Below are 16,063 nucleotides of genomic sequence, written 5' to 3'. Positions count from 1 at the left end.
GCGGAGAGCAGTGGCTCTTCAGTGTGTTCGGTGTTGTTAATTGCTGTAATACCTGAGAATTCATGTTGGGAAACACAGTTTTATCATGTTGCACAAATGCAAAGCAAAATGATGACAAGAGGGAAAGAGGTCCGAGGCAATGAGACTTGGAAGCGTAAGAGTGCTACCTCCCCTTGCGTAAGGCTGCCCTTGGGAGGTTGTAGGGCGTCAGACTGAGTAACGCTGGCACGGTTGGAACGCTCCTGACCAGAGGGCTTTTCTCCAGCTTTATGGATTTTAGGCTATGCTTAAGAAAAATAAAATTGGTCTGTGGAAACCTACAGCTCACCAAGTATACTTTTTATCATTTTCATATTTTCTCCTCGTGTTTCTTAGAGCTGTCATCTCAGCCCTTAGCTAAACTGTGATGTAGTAGTGTTGCCATGTTTTGAATAATAGAGTGACTATTTTATCAGCATGTTTAGAGGTGGTAGTCTTCAAGACGCTTCTAGATTTGAGTTATGCTAATTAATAACTTGTCATGTAGTGAGCCTGGACTGTATATAAATGATTTGTTTATCCCTGATGCATTAAAAATTTCTGTCCTTAAACTTTGCTGCTGCTAGTATTTTGGAGCAAATTCTGAAGGTTAATAACATGCCATTCTATCAAAAACTCTGTAATTGACTTGACTTTTGAAAGCTTGGGGTTAGCGATTACTACTACATCATTAAAACTGAGAAATATACTGCTGCTGCACCTTTTATAGCACCTCTGTCAGTGCATTCCAGGAAAGCTAACCTGATCCTTTTCTTAAGTTTACTTCTCAATATGTTTTAGGAATCTCTTTTTTCCCACTCCGATCTCAGGAAAAAAAAAAAATCCTAGTGAAAGGGAGGCACTCAATCTTCATTAAACAGATATTAGTCAGTAAAATTTCCAGGAAGAAAGGCCATTTGTTTAGAAGCTATCCATGTTTAGGGTGGTAAACTTAAGAATTATCTTTTAGTTACAGACTGGACAGCGTACATGAGATTTGTGTTTGTCATGTTCTGTGATGGGTGCTAACTGTCACCTGTGGAAAAGAAACTTTTACTGGTTACAGGAAGACTTGTATTCATACACAGATGTGAATCTCTAGCTTCCACCCATGCTCCTAAGTGTTACATGTTCATTCAGAGAAGCAATGATTCCTGTGAAAGAATATTTACCAAGAGAAAAAATATTTACAAATTTTTATATAATATGGAACATTGCTTGTGTTTCAGGTACTGAACAGTACAGTGAATATACAGGCTATGCAGAAACCTACCGGTGGGCGAGAAGCCATGAAGATAAGACCCCAAGGTAAGGTTTCACATAAATATTTCAGCTGAAGGAATAAAATTTTAAATGTCTAAAATGTCTAAAATTTTGAAAAATTGGTGGCTTGAGTATTTTCTAGCCTTTCTCCTCATGGAGAATTTTACTGTTTGTTCCTGCTCTTTTCAGCAGAGTCAACAAACTAAGTAACTTACTTCATGTTAATCAACAGTCTTCCTTGCTTGCTTGATGCTAATGATGGTATCTGCCAATGTGTCAGTTTTAAACCAACGACTTCTGTGTGTTTTTAATCCAAAATTTTGTTAACATATTGACTGAGGTGTGGGTTGATAATGCCTCGCAAGAAGCTTGACAATGATACCTTGGGTGCTACAGTGCCAGTGACACTTGCATGGCAAACTAAGATTTAATGTAATAAATCTGAGTTGAAAGCCGTGTGTGTGTGTGTATGTTTGGGTTTTTTAACTCAACAATATGATGATAGTGTATACACAAAATTATGCATTTGGCGTGGTAACAAGACAAGCTGAGGAGAAATGAGCTCCTTTGAAACATATGCAGTGTACTCTTACAAATATTGGAGGACAATGGAGCCAAAGTGCCTTTTTTTTCCTGACCTTGCAGTGTTCCTCTGTAATTAATAAACAGTGCAATTTAATTTTGTTTCACACCTCTACTCTGATGTTCAAAGTCTAGCCAAGTATTTTTACTTTTACTTGGAAGCCTTTTGTCTCTTTCCTGATGCTGCTGTTTCTTTCCCGCCTCCCCCCCCCCCCCCAAAAAAAAAAAAAAAAAAGACAAAAAAGGTGCTCCATTGAGCTTTACCTTTCTGGCTTGTACTAGCAGAGAACCTCTGTGTGCAGGGAGTTGCTTATTTTGGATCATGGTTGTATGGCCAGTACTAACAAACTAATTTTGTTGTCCACTTCTGTCCTCCCTCCAATTTTAGGGATGAATGGCAGCGACGCTACACTGAAATTGTTGCTATAGATGCATTTCATTTCAGACGTTTTCTTGATCAGTTTGGTCCGGAGAAAATCAGAAGAGAGCTCAACAAGGTCAGTAACTTTTTCTTACAGACAGCAGTCTAAGGCTGTTTCACTGATGTTTATAATACCTTTTCAGTATTTTTGTATTGCTGCTATCTTCAGCTAAGGATGTTCTTACTTAATTTTTTTTTATAGAAGGTGTACTTTGGAGTTTTGTCCTCTAATGTTAAAGTAGAAGCTTTTCAAATAGAAGCAGTTATTCTTTGACATTCTATTCAAAGATATGTTTTCTTTAATGTTCAAAAATATGCACAAAGTTTGGATATATGTGTTTCTAACTCTCCATTGTCCTGCTCCTAAAAGGTAGTGCAAAGTTTCTGTCCTGGTATTTTCACAGGATTGAGTTATGACTCTGCTGAATCATACTCACCCTACCAGTTAGTGAAGAGGGATTTTTTAACATTTTTTAACATGGCAAATAGTGCCCCTTGCTTTTTTCCCCACTTTTCATGCTAATTCTTGAGGTACTGTCATATGCAGATAGTGTTATTTTCCCAGTTGTGGCAGATGCTTCATCCTGTTGCTTGGCTGGCTTGGCTTTTGTTTTTATTTCTTGCTTAGCTGCTGTTTATTTTCTTGAAGCAAAAGCAGTCTTTTCCCAGCTCTCAAGGTTGTGCTTTTCCATGACCTGTAATTGCCATCAGTAAGTTGTTTATAGTTTGGGGGCCTTAGCTTTCAACTTTTGTCCATATTTTCAAGGCCTTTGCTGTTACCCCATGCTTAAACTGCGTGTCATAACAAGAGACACCCAGTACCAAGCTGTATTTCACAATGCAGATTCTCATAACAAGCTGATAACCCAGCTAGCAGGCCAGAACTGGGGCTTTGCATGCTTAGCATGAGGAACAGTTAGTGTAAGGTCTGTGGCCTGTTACAGCAATGGCAGTACTGTTTTACAGAGCCATTGAGTACAAGGATGCTTACACAGTTGGTACTGTGCTTATGTTTGGGTTAAAAACAAGCTAATACTAAGTCTATTTAGTGCACTTCTGCTTTTATAGATCATGCAATAGGCCTTGGCTTTCGCTCGAGGATTAAAAATAAGGAGACACTATTGTTGAAGCTGTTGAAGTTTACTGCTTTCAGAAGTATGTTGATAGGACGCAGTAGAATTTAATAGGTTGTATCTAAATACATTCCACCCTAGGTGAGTATTTTCCTAGCCATCCAGCTAGAAAGGGAGTGCAACTTAAAGACCATCGATTTTTTTTTGAAATGGTGTACAGTGATGAAAGACTAATTTAGCTTTAAAACTTGTGCTTCGTGACTAAAATAACATTCATCAGCTTGTTTCTTTGTTTGATAGTGAAATTAGCCCTGAAAATAATTGAAAATCAGTGTAAACTTCTGTGACATTTCACTACAAAATTCAAGTTACCGACTCTACTGAATTTATAATATGCCTACAATTTTCAGTATTATTGTTTAGATTTAAAATTTGGAGTAGATTACAGTAGATTCATGAATCTTCTATAGTGTATGTCAGTTTAGCTGATGTTGTTTGAGAACTGGTTGGTAGTTAAAGAAAACTTCTAAGTCTCACTTAAAGAAAATTTTATTGTGGTAAACAAAGAATTAAGTTTGTTATATTGTTGAATAAAGTTCTATGTTACTTTAACAAATCAAATATGTTGGAATGTACTCTATTAAGAGTTCTTTTCAATTGTCTTGAGTCAAAATTAATATAAGCCTTAAGAGTTTTCTGTGGTGGTGAAAGCAAGTTGAGGGAATAAGTTGTAACTCTATATCTTCATTATGTTTTAATAAAATAGAGCTCAGTAAACAAAATGTATGCACATAGGCTATGAAATACAAATGTATCTAGGTATATACTAGGCATAGCTTAGCCCCTATTTGTTTCCAGAGGTTCTTTTGACCCTCTGTTACTTTGTTAGTCATTAGGAAATGATTGAAATAACTTCAAAATAAAATAGGAAAATACAGGTCTGTAAGAAGAATTATAAGCATATATGATGTCTCCTTTTCATGCTCCATTTGTCTTCAAGAACCAGATGTTCACTGTCAAATTTCTCAAATGGCAACTGTGTTAGGCTGACCCCTATTTCTGGTTTATCCCATGCCTGGAAAAGAAGATTAATGTTGTCCTAAATTAGCTGCTTAGAACGAGAAACAATCCCATTGTGTCCGATTTCAACATTTACACGTGTACCTGTAAATCTGAAAGATGTCATAGCTTTATCCTTGCTACCCTCTTGAGATTATTGCCTAATGAAGTCTCTCCCTAGCAGTAACTTCTTTTAATTGGAAGTTCCACCTTCCAAATGCAGAGGAACAACTGACTTAGTTGGGCTTGCAATCACATTCATAAATGTTACAAAGTCTGTTCTGATAGCTACTGACATAAAAGCCTATAGCTTCTTCAGCAAGAAATTATTGCCTAAAAATTATGGTATGGTTGTTCTAAACAGCGTTAACTGTGAGAACTATGTTGAGCAACTGTGTGGTACAGCTTGAGCAGATTAATTCATGTTGTTCAAAGGCACCAACTTTTCTGCTTTCCATATGGAAGCAACTGCTTTTATGTACAAAAATGCTTGCATGTTTCTGTATTCTTAGGTGAAAACTATTTAAAATGTTGATGCATTGTTTCTTTTTTAGAAAGTGATTAGTTTTCTACTGGATTTAAAGATAGCTTTACCTTTTATTTGCTATGAAAAATCATATGAGAGTACTTCCTTCAGATATTTTTGTTGTTGTTGCTGGAGACCTTCCAAGCATTTGCAGCCTTTCTTACAAGATAGTTTTTATTCTCCATGTTTTTTCCTGGTTAGTTGAGAAACACATGCTCGTTAAATAAAAACTGAAAAGAAAATGGCATCCTATTGCAGCACCAATCCATATCCATCACTGGGAGGATGAAATTTGAAGAATTATTCTTCCTCACAGCTGATGTAATAGCTTGCTTGGCCCAATCATCTTATACAAATGTGCTTTGAACATTAAGCACACTGTAATAGTTCTGTTTTTAGAGGAAGCTTAAAAAGCTGCACCTGATGGAACAGGTAATTGCTAAACACTTTTGCAGACAGCGAGTCATGGTACGCTGCCAAGTTATAACTAACAGAAGTCAGAATTTACTGCTTAAATCTGGTAGGGCTAAAAGGCATAGATTTTTTTCAATCCATATCAGACAATATGTTCAATTAATCTTTATGCCATCTCAAAAACTTCAGAGAGATGTATCTTTTTTTCTGTATATGTAAAGAAATACCTGCCATTGCTCAAGACTTCGTAGTGCATATCAGACTTTCCTCCTCCCTCATTTATTGCTTTATACCTGCATTTTAAGATGCCATTTTGCATTATGTTTTCAGTATTCATGAATTTTAATAATACTGGATGAAGTGGTCCAGCTGTCATATGTATTAAGTGGGCTGAAAGGCAACAAACATGATATAGTCTGTCTGGCTAATCTGGAACTTTTCTGCAATTTTGATGAAATCCCTAGGTGTTTACACTTTTATCTAATTTTTAGCTTGGATCCAAATACAGAAAAATTCTGCTTGCCTTAAAGTCTTTAATGCTACTGTGACTGATACTAAATATAAAGGAAGCCGGACGCTGTATTGAATTTATTTGAATTTGCTTCTAGAAGATAGTACTGATCGTTGCTATCTAATTGTACAAAAAAATTGCACCAGATTGCCTGTCAACGTCATCTGCTGATTCTTGTGTGCCTGCAGGCCTACTGTGGCTTCTCTCGACCCAATGTTCCACCTCAACATCTCTCTGCAATAGCCACAGGGAACTGGGGATGTGGTGCCTTTGGAGGGGACTCCCGATTAAAAGGTAAATTGTAGCAATACATTAATGCCCAAATGAATCAAATAACTTACATTTTGGTTCTTGGGCATAATCTTTTTTTTGTTAAAGGAAGTACAATTTTCCTTTTTGTTCACTGTTTATAAATTTTAGCCAAGAATTAGAATAATAATTAAACTGTCTACAGGACTGGTTTATTAACTCTCATTTTTAGGCCTTGAGTAACCTGTGCCCCTGAACAACACAATGCTTACTGCTTTTATGTGCCATCTGTAGTTGAAAGTTTAAGGTAGGTACAGCATGTGAAATGCTGTGTTTAAAGGGACCTATAACCCTGGAAACTTCAAAACCATATATCTGCAATATTAATTCGCAAAAAGACATATTTGTAGTAATTTTCAGTCATATAAATCAATTGACCTTTCTGGGCCAATCTCTTAGACTAAACCTAAAATATTTTCATCCCTGCAAAATTGCTTTAACTAAGTACCTGGTAACTTAAAAGGTTTCCAAAACTCCCTGGTAATGCCTAATGTTCAGTCTTGCTCCTTAGTACATTGCTGTATGCAAGAGACGTTTCCAGTTTACCCACCGTCGCTCAGAGACGCTACTCTCTCCTGATTCACCTGCTAGCCATCACTTTCCCAAGTCCTTTATTAAATTAAAATATTTATAGTACAGCAGATATTGCATGCCTGCGTTCCTTTAAAACTCTTTTCCCATCAAACGGACTGATGGATCCTGACAATTAAATCCATATGCTGATTTAAATAATTCTAAGTAGAAATTTACATTTTGGTTATTGTCAAACCTTTGGAGTGTACTTAAAATTTGTTCTTCTGAACAGCTTTAGGTGGTTATGTCCTCAGATGAATAATTTTCAGGCTACCAGCTTCATTAGTTTTCTTTCCGAATGTGTTTTATTCATTGAGCATCTATTTTTCTCTCAATGCTCATTGATTTTATGACAGCTGTCTTTTGGTTTCCATTAGATAAAATGAATTGCCAAGTTCAGATCATCAATATCAGGAGCAATATTTATTGCAGGATCTGATCATATTTGATTAATGAGTCACATTAGGAAGGCTTAATAAATGTTTTAAATTGCATGAGATCTGTTGTTGGATCTGAATTGTTGTACCCCACGTATATTTTTTTTTAGCATATGGGTTTCTGCTAAAAATACTGCTCATCTTTTATAAAACATTATTTAACATCTGGATGTGAATTGTGGACTAGAGATTGATCACTGGAATGCTTTACTTCTCCATCCATGAGAGCTCAAAACTGAGGTATACTAACAAAGACCCCCAGAGCTGATTCTGTGTGTTGAAGTAGCCCGTAAGAAAGGATGTTGTAGGTGTAGACAAAGAAATGGGCCGTAATCATGTAGTGCTTCATAGATTAGATGTGAACGCTGTCCAGAACAAGAACATGTATAAGCTTGATAAAAGTGCTTGTTATATATCCATAACATTGTTTTGTTTTAGCTTTTACCTTATTTTGATCTTTCATTCGTTATATTTTCCTCTGGTTTTGGATCAACTTCATTTTTTTAAAAGTTTCCCAGCGATAGCATTTAAAAGCGAGTTACAGCACTGCCATTGTTCTGAAAATGTTTGTCTCAGTCTATGCATGTACTCTTAAGCCTTCTCTTGTTCTTTTGTCAGGCCTTACAAAGGAGGAGGCTGGCCCAACTTTCATTGAAGTTGGTCTTTTTGTAAACTGAACTCAATTACTTAGTTCACTCTGCAAAATCAATGCTTAATAAAGAGAATTTAAGGACAATGATGTGCAATGGAATATGGAACTGGTCATTTAATATGTGGCACTTTTTTCTGAGCCAGTGCTGACTGGGAACAAGATGACTTAATACATTTTTTAGTAAACTGAGCTACGAAAAGGGCACAGTAATTTAAAAAGCATATGTGCTTTTTCTTTTTGTCAGAGTGGTATTTGACATGTGATAACCAAAGGAAGGTTCCTTTTCATGGGTTGAGTTCACAGATACTTCCTGCACAGTCCTAAATGACAAAGATGTTTATCCCTTTTGTCCTAAAATGTTGTATAAGGTTATTTTGAACCGCAAATTCTCTCAGTGTTTTCACTTCATCATGGCCAAATCTTTTACAGTGGAGAAGAGTCTTCTGCAGTTTACAGAGTATCATAAATATATGATACTCTGTAAAATATATATATATCTTCATTTCAGAAGATATTTTAGAAAACTGAGGTTATCATACCACAGTTTCACTGAACCCAAGGGAAAAACTGTTGCTGGCTACAAAGGCTAGACAATGTGTTGCGTATTTTGTAATATAAAAATATCCTTTTTCCTATAACATTGTTTAGATGCACACAATTTTCATTTCAAAATGATCTGTAGATGGATCTGTAGCAGAGACTTTAGGACAACCGAATAAGCCCGACTTTGTAAGTGAAAGACCTGATATTTTAACAAAACAGATGGATCTCAGTTAAATTGTAGATATTTCCACAAGTTTTCAGTATGGACATAGGACTTGAAGTATTGAAAAAGTATTTTTATGTAACTGAGAGAGGTTGGAAGATTTTGGCTAATTTTTCAGACCAGAGGATAAATTAACAGTTTGTAGATGTAGAGGGTATGTTTAATTGTCTAAAGATCAGAAGAGGGTTTTTTACTGTTTAAAATGCAAAGGAGACAATGTGAAGTCAGGCGTTTTGTAAATACATAAATGTAACTTTGAAGGATTGTGAGAAAATACTGTTTACCTGAATCAGCGCTCTTATCTAGCTGAGAAAACAAGAGCTCATTGGGAAAGCTATCATCAGCGTTAGACCCTTGTGGAACTGGTGGAAGAAAACAAAGCTTGCATCGTGCCTAGTGTAAACGCATGTGATATGGTGGTGCTACAGCGATGGCATTGTCTATTCTGTAAATTCAGAATTACAATGATACAAAAATAATAGATGTTAATTCCAGTGCAGCATTGTGATCCTCCTGGCCCAGCTTCTTCTGGTGCCACTTTCCCCGTGCCGATCTCTCCAGGCTTCTGCTGCCCCATGTGCTGCTGCTGTGCCACAGTGTGGGGAGTGCTGAGGGGCGCCGTGGTCGCTGGCCGTAACCCCCTTCCCCCCAGAAGAAGGGACTGGAGCACAATGAAGTTCTCCGGCATGTGAAGACCTGGGTCCGTAGAGGGGTCTGGGTTGTGCTGGAGCTGTGGCCTTGCTGGGTGGTGGAAGAAAGTGCACCCTCCTTTCAGGAAGAGTTAGATGAGAGCGGGCCAGCTGGGCTGAGGGGCGAGAGGCCCCCTGGTCCCCGTGCGTGGACTTGGTCCCCGCCGCTGTGACGCTGCTCTTGGTAGCAGGGCGCTTCCAGCGGGTGTTACATACTGCCAGTGCCCAGGAGATGCTGAAGCCTGACTCTTGTCAGAACTGTTTGGCCCTTGTTTCATGAGATTTAGAGCAAGTCAGAATAAACAGCAGGGTTTTCTCAATGATTTTTGTGTAAGGCAAAACTGTGTAGTTTGTTTGTAATGAAAATGAAGATTCATTAGATTCTGTTCCCCTATGCAAGCTAGTTAATTAGGCCCTTTAAAAACCGAACTACTGAAGCTTTACCAAATCCACAGCTGGTTCAGTAGTTTAATTAAAATACCATTCCCAGATTGAGATTAATTTCATATGTGAATCATGTAATTTATAATTTTAGCTATGAGTTTACAAGAGTTTTTTTGATTAAAGACTGCAGTATTTTATTAGGTCTCTGTTTAAAAATGTGAGCTAAGCTATGAACAGCTTTCTGTTTAATTTTCACTAGCAAGCAGTAGTGCAGTACATTCTTTGTTTTATTTAAAATGAAAATTTTCCTTTTCTAACCAGTAAATAAAATTAATTAAAATGTGATTAATGTTGTCATTGGATGATTAATATTGAAATTGTGTCCATCTGATCTGAAACAAGACAAGCTCTAGTAGACTAAATAGTCCGCCAATTCAACTGCTAAAGTAGCAGAAAACAGGTAGATTTTATCCCTCTGTTGTGTAACTTTTCTGCCGGCTTAGCGAATGGAGTTAGCTCAGTGAGATGTCTGATGAGCACCTGAGATGCTGCAAAATAGGTAGGAGGTTGGTGGGAAGAGGAGAATGCAGGTGGGCAGAGCCACCCTCTCCAGTTGCAGTGAGATTGTCTCAGCTTCCTCACTGATCAGGACCCTAGATGGTTTCTCAACATAAAGCTTAAAAAAATCTCTCTTTCTGAAAAAGGGAGCATTCTTCGTTCTCTTCCATATAGAAAAACAGAGTCTAAGTTAATTTTGTAATGTTACCTATGAACAGAACATGCGATGCAGCTTGGTCCAGTTGGTTTCAAGATAAAGCTAAAAATTAAAGAACCTGCATTGCATTCATGACACCATCAGCCACTTTTTATAGGTCAGAACGAGCTATCATATTATATGCTACATACTTTTATTATCGATTAGATGGAGACTGAATTGTACTGTAAGAGGCTGCAGCATCATAGATTTCCTCTTGGGAGATGAGGTTGGGTCAGCCCTTTCCAGGCAGAGTCTGGCACTGTCCCGTTACATATTGCTTACTTAGTAAAAAGGGTTTGCTCCATTTTTTCTTAAGGATGGCAGAGAATGGAAATCGTCATGTGCTGGTGGTTTTTCTTTACCCCTTTCTTGCTGTGACTTAACCCAAGTACCTTAAAACAGGATATAAAATGGTGCTCTGTGTTTTCTTGTGCTGGTGTACCCACTCATTGGATAGCTAATGGTTGATTGCTACTTGGAAGAAAAATTTTTTTCTTCTAAGTTGTTTTCTGAACAGAAAGATGTGTGAGGTGGTTGTCTCTTGTGACTCCAGCAGAATACTTCAACCCTCTTACCTGCAGTGTCTGGTTTTCTTTACTTTGTTTTAAAAGTGGGAGTAATGCTTACCCACCCAGTGGTTAGACTGCTGTGCAGTATTCACCTAGAGATAGTGGTGTGATTATTTCCTGTAGGCTTAGGATGTGCTTTTCCCTTCAACAAATTGTTTTATTCCATATTCACCTGTGTAATCCCTTTCTGTTCTTTCAGCCTTAATACAGATACTGGCAGCTGCTGAGGCTGGACGTGATATTGTTTATTTTACCTTTGGAGATGTGGAGCTGATGAGAGATATTTATAGCGTGCATACTTTTCTCTGTGAGAAGGGCCAAACTGTGGGTGAGCACAAAAAAAAAATCTTTTCATACAGCAGAGAAATTTATCCTTCTTTAAGTGGAAATTGTTTAGTAAGAACTATTGTCATCAAGTCCCAAGCAAATTAGTCTTAGTTTATTTGCACCTATTTCCAATGTTGGGGAGCTGCTCTGATCCAGGGTCAACTGAGAAGTGTTAATTTGTTACAAGAGATTCTGAATCCTTGTAAAAGATTAACACTTCTCAGTTGACCCTTGGGATTCATGCCCCAGAACTTGGAAAATCTTGGCTATATGCAGTAAAAAGAAGGTTTACAAAGTTAGTTATTATTTGAAATACTTCAAAAAAAGGAAGATTTGCTTACACATTCTTGATAGAGATTTGTTTCATAATGGTTTTGGCTTGATCATGCAAGATGAATTAGTAGCCAGAACTATTATCTGGTAGCAGTACAAGAAAAGCTGTGTATGCTTTGCCCCACTGTAAATGTTAATAGTGCCTTAACTTCTGGGACAGAAGCACAAAGCTAGCTGAAGGTCATTGGTAAGACACTCGTAAAGCGTATGTGTGCAAGCTAACGTTCAGGTCGTGCAGAAAGCTGAGGGAGATCCACTGTGTGATGTGAAAGGCCTGCAAAGTGTCCCCCCTGTATCGCTCTCTAGCTCCCCTGTCACTGCTCCTTTAAAAAGAAGTTTGTAACCACTCTCTCAGCACAAATGTGTGCTTCTGTTTGCAATTGCAGTCATGCATTCATCATATGGTATAATCTCACATTTTTAAAAATGTATTTTTCTTTTCATTTTTAAGGGGACATTTATAGGCTATTACTGAGATACTACAATGAAGAATGCAGAAGTTGTTCTACTTCAGGACCAGATGTCAAGCTGTACTCTTTCATATATAGCACCATTGAGTCTTATGCAGATTCTACTGATGATGATGAAGAAAAAGGATTGTGCTTTGAGGATTAAAATAAGTATGTTTAATCAAAACATTGTTTCTCTCCTCCCACTGGCATATTGTTTGAATTACCGGATGTAACATACAAATTGGCTTAACTTAATATGTATTGACTTCATTGATAGTGTTGCATGTATCATCCAAACAAAAATCAAGCTTTGAGAGAGAGAATTTTTTTGTTTGATGGTTTCATACATGAAAATCTTGTTCATATGCATAGGGAAAGGATTTCGTTGGTAAATCCTGTTTGCATTATACCTTGTTCAGCAGGAAATTTTAATATATCTGCATTTCAGTCAAGAAATTACTGAAAAACTTCAAAATATTTCCCAGTATTACTTTGCATTTATTTTTGTGCATCCTTACCTGTATTTCTTATGTAATTTTAATGCTGGAGTAGAAGGAGCCATGTAAGTCTTGGGATGAATAAGAAGTTAGCATGAAGGAGTAGAGCAAACCTGAAGTACAGGAGAGCAGGAAAAGGAGAAATACAATCAGAGTCAGTAGAAATAGAGGGAAACACTTTCACAGGAAACTTTTAAAACCTTCTAAATTTTATTGGACCTGTCTGTGACAATATTGAACAAGGTCTTAAACATACTAGTATATCTGAAGTTTCTCAGAGTTCATTGTTGTTGGCAATATCATTTGAATTCAGGTCTGCTAACTGTGTTTATATTCTCATATCAGTCCTCCTTTACTGAAATATTCACATACAGAAGCGTAAGATGCAGATGGGATGATTCGGGTGAGTAAATGGAAATCACATATCAGTGTGCACAATGTCTTCAGGCTACAAATAAGAAAAAAGTTGGAACATAATGTCTTGTTAGGAACTTGTGCCTGGGTCTTTTTAGATGTATGAAAGACTATAATGAATAGAGATCAAAAGATGTCTGAAAAAAAGAAAAACTGTGCTATTGCCATCTATGTGAATACCAAATGAATGTTGCTGTAGTACATTAAATAAAAATTAATAGTTTACACAAGACTTCAGGTACATCAGTGATAAAACTTTTCCAGGACAGGACAAGGCCAGTCCAGTGAAAGGTTTGTCTCCTCATTGTTCATCCAGAGTTGAAGCCCAAATTGTTAAGTTTAGCCTCATCTGTGTTAGATTTCTTTTGTCTGGTCTGTCGTTGTTACAACCAGTTTAGCAATACGAGCAAAAACCAGCTGCAGGAAACGTAGTGAGCTAAGGCACTGGTATCAACAAATCCTTTGGGTTTGTGTCTGATGGAATCTCTCCGAGCCTGCAATATAACATAACTAAATGCTGGAAGCTGTTGGGAGCCTGGCTTAAAATAACACCTTCACTGTTGGAGCTGCTCTGGTAGTAGTGACAGTGAAGAGTTTGGGTCATTTAAAATACTTCAGAGTGCTACACCATTGCATTAGTGCTACAGTGGGCAGCTTGGAAATTTGCTGCTTGGAAGTTGACCCTGCAGCCTAAGCAATTTCTTCCCATCATTCCTGTGAACTGTTTAGTTTTCTCTACCCACATCCATTATAACAAAGAAAAAAATTGGGACAGGATTTCAGGTCCTTTACTTTGTTCACAGCTTATGTCCTCAGAGGTAGCAAAAATAGTTTTTCCTGCTCCTAGTGTTCCAGCATTAGCTTAAATTCTGGCAATAGGAATAACACTGTTATAAGCTCCTATTTCGGCATTTAGTTCAACTATGATAGTGTTTCTAGATGCAGTGCTGATGATAAATGTACCCTGATAATTAAGACAAGTAATGGAAAATTGGTGCTATTTGCCAAACCTTCCTCACCTTACTGCTCAGGATTTCATACAGAAAAAATAAACAAAATCTGTTCCTGAAAAACTGGAAGAAAATATAGCAAAAAGCTTTAGGTGGCTAGGTATGACCTCCCTTTTCTTGTAAATAAGAACATGTTCATTAGTGCAATATTTATTTTCATCATGGGGGAGAAGAGATTTTTTGTTTATGAAAAATGTACCAAATAAGATAGCATAAAATTCTACATCACCTCTAGAAATAGAAAAATACATTTAACTTTGGAAAGATTCTTTCAAGATCATATTACAGTGTATTCAATAAAGAGAATTTTTGCAGTATCTAGTATTTCCAGGATAATCCTACTATAGTCTATAATTTCACTGATACACTGAAAATCCTCAGATTTTCTAACATGGAGAAGAATATCTCTTATTTGAGGTCATTCTTCAGAATATGCTTCCCATACTTTTTTCCTGTGAAATATGGATGTAGGGACAGGTTAAAAGGCAAATAAGAGTTAAGAAGCTAAGTGTTAGATTCCTGTCACTTTCTAATTTGAAAAAAGAACTAAACTGCCCAGAATACTGCATCAGTGTGGAAGCAGGAATTTTGGATCAGTCTAATCTGTGCTCTGCATCTTATTTACGTTTCCATCCAACTACTACTCTCCATTTCTAAACTACCTGAAACATTTTCTTTAGCTAGAGATGTTATTTTGGTGCTCTACATGAAATGATGTGAAATGGAGATGCTGATGGCCTCTTTGTGCCCCCTAGTAAACTTCAGTTTCACTCTTCTAGAAACCTGTTTATGGAGTACTCTGTTGTTGTTGTTTTTTTATTATTATTATTACATTAGGGATTCTCGCTATATGATTTCAAATAAACTTCTACCAAAACTGTTTTATACTTGTTTTAGCAGCTAAATTGAATGCTTAATATGAAACAACGAAGGGTGGTCATTTAGATTGCAGTGTTGCCTCATAATCAAGTTTGGTGTCAGAGCACGTCTGTTTGTTTTATGGCTCTTGCACCTAAATTCCTCAGTTATGAGGTGTTAGTTATGAGGTGTTCTTATCTAATGATGAGGACCCGTTACTGTATATATTAATTTATAAACTGTTGAAGTGTTGACATTCTTTTAAACCTACAGTTTATGCATCATTATATTGATTTTTCTGGATCTGTATGCTAATGTTTACATGATTTTGTAGGAATACAATTAAAAAAATTCTGACAAGCAATATCGTCTGCTTTTTGCTCTCCTTAATATACTTTACAGAATATAAATTCTGGCACACTTGACTGTACACTGTGCAATACTAAAGATAGTTCTAGTAGTAGATTTAATAATTAAAATGAAGTTTGCCCCATAAAATATTGTAGCGAAGTAATCTGTTCTTAGTATATAATATTTTAGGAGTTGATCAAGACTTTATAACAACTTAAATGGACTAAAAGAGCTGTATATTTCCAGTGCAAACTAACCGAGAAGGTGTGAACATGAATGTGAGAATTCATAAGCGTAAATGTATATGACAATATGTAGGCATCTGGATGTTAAATTCCTAATTTGCCTTTGGAAAGTGATCATTTAACCATCCTTTGATCTTCATGAAGAAAATATAACTAAACAAAATACAAAATTGAATAAAATTAAATAATGAACATGTTGCTTAAATGTTTGCAGGGTTTGTAAAAGTAGGAGTAATGTCCTCCTAAATGGAAAGTAGTAAACTTTTTTTTAAAAAAAAAAAACAAACTTGCTTTAAACTAAAAAGGAATTAATTTTTTAGCCTTACAGAACAAATAAAACAATTTCTGGCTGCTCATGAGCTTTTACGTATATCTGAACTTTGAGTTTGTAATATTAAAATTAAATAATTTAAGATTTACCATACAGCAGTGACTGTAAAAAAAACTTAATTTCCTTCTGGAGATTTTAGCATTTTGTGTTGTTCCAGCAAAATGTACTAACGGTTTTCGTCTAGATCTTCTGACTTGTAGAGTAAGAAGTGAAAGTTACATTTGGCTAAGGAAATTACTGTT

The 16,063-nt window shown here is 36.6% G+C and overlaps 1 protein-coding gene across 6 annotated transcripts in view; it reads left to right on the top strand.

Annotated features, from left to right (window-relative positions):
• Window positions 1-15,258, top strand: part of PARG (poly(ADP-ribose) glycohydrolase) — a 78,438-nt gene extending 63,180 nt beyond the window's left edge. For 5 of the 6 annotated variants that reach the window (XM_062579740.1, XM_062579739.1, XM_062579744.1 and 2 more), the window contains 5 exons: window positions 1,248-1,326; window positions 2,252-2,360; window positions 6,056-6,161; window positions 11,203-11,331; window positions 12,115-15,258. In XM_062579740.1, the coding sequence (XP_062435724.1) occupies window positions 1,248-1,326; window positions 2,252-2,360; window positions 6,056-6,161; window positions 11,203-11,331; window positions 12,115-12,278 (587 nt within the window). In that variant the 3' untranslated portion in view covers window positions 12,279-15,258. The remainder of the gene's footprint in view (window positions 1-1,247; window positions 1,327-2,251; window positions 2,361-6,055; window positions 6,162-11,202; window positions 11,332-12,114) is intronic. The other variant, XM_062579743.1, reaches the window with a different exon arrangement.
• The last annotated feature ends 805 nt before the right edge of the window (window positions 15,259-16,063 follow it).

This window comes from Rhea pennata, chromosome 7 (genome assembly GCF_028389875.1).
Source record: "Rhea pennata isolate bPtePen1 chromosome 7, bPtePen1.pri, whole genome shotgun sequence".
Taxonomy (NCBI): domain Eukaryota; kingdom Metazoa; phylum Chordata; class Aves; order Rheiformes; family Rheidae; genus Rhea; species Rhea pennata.
Note: the sequence above shows the minus strand (reverse complement) of the source record. Positions and strands in the feature narration are given on the sequence as shown.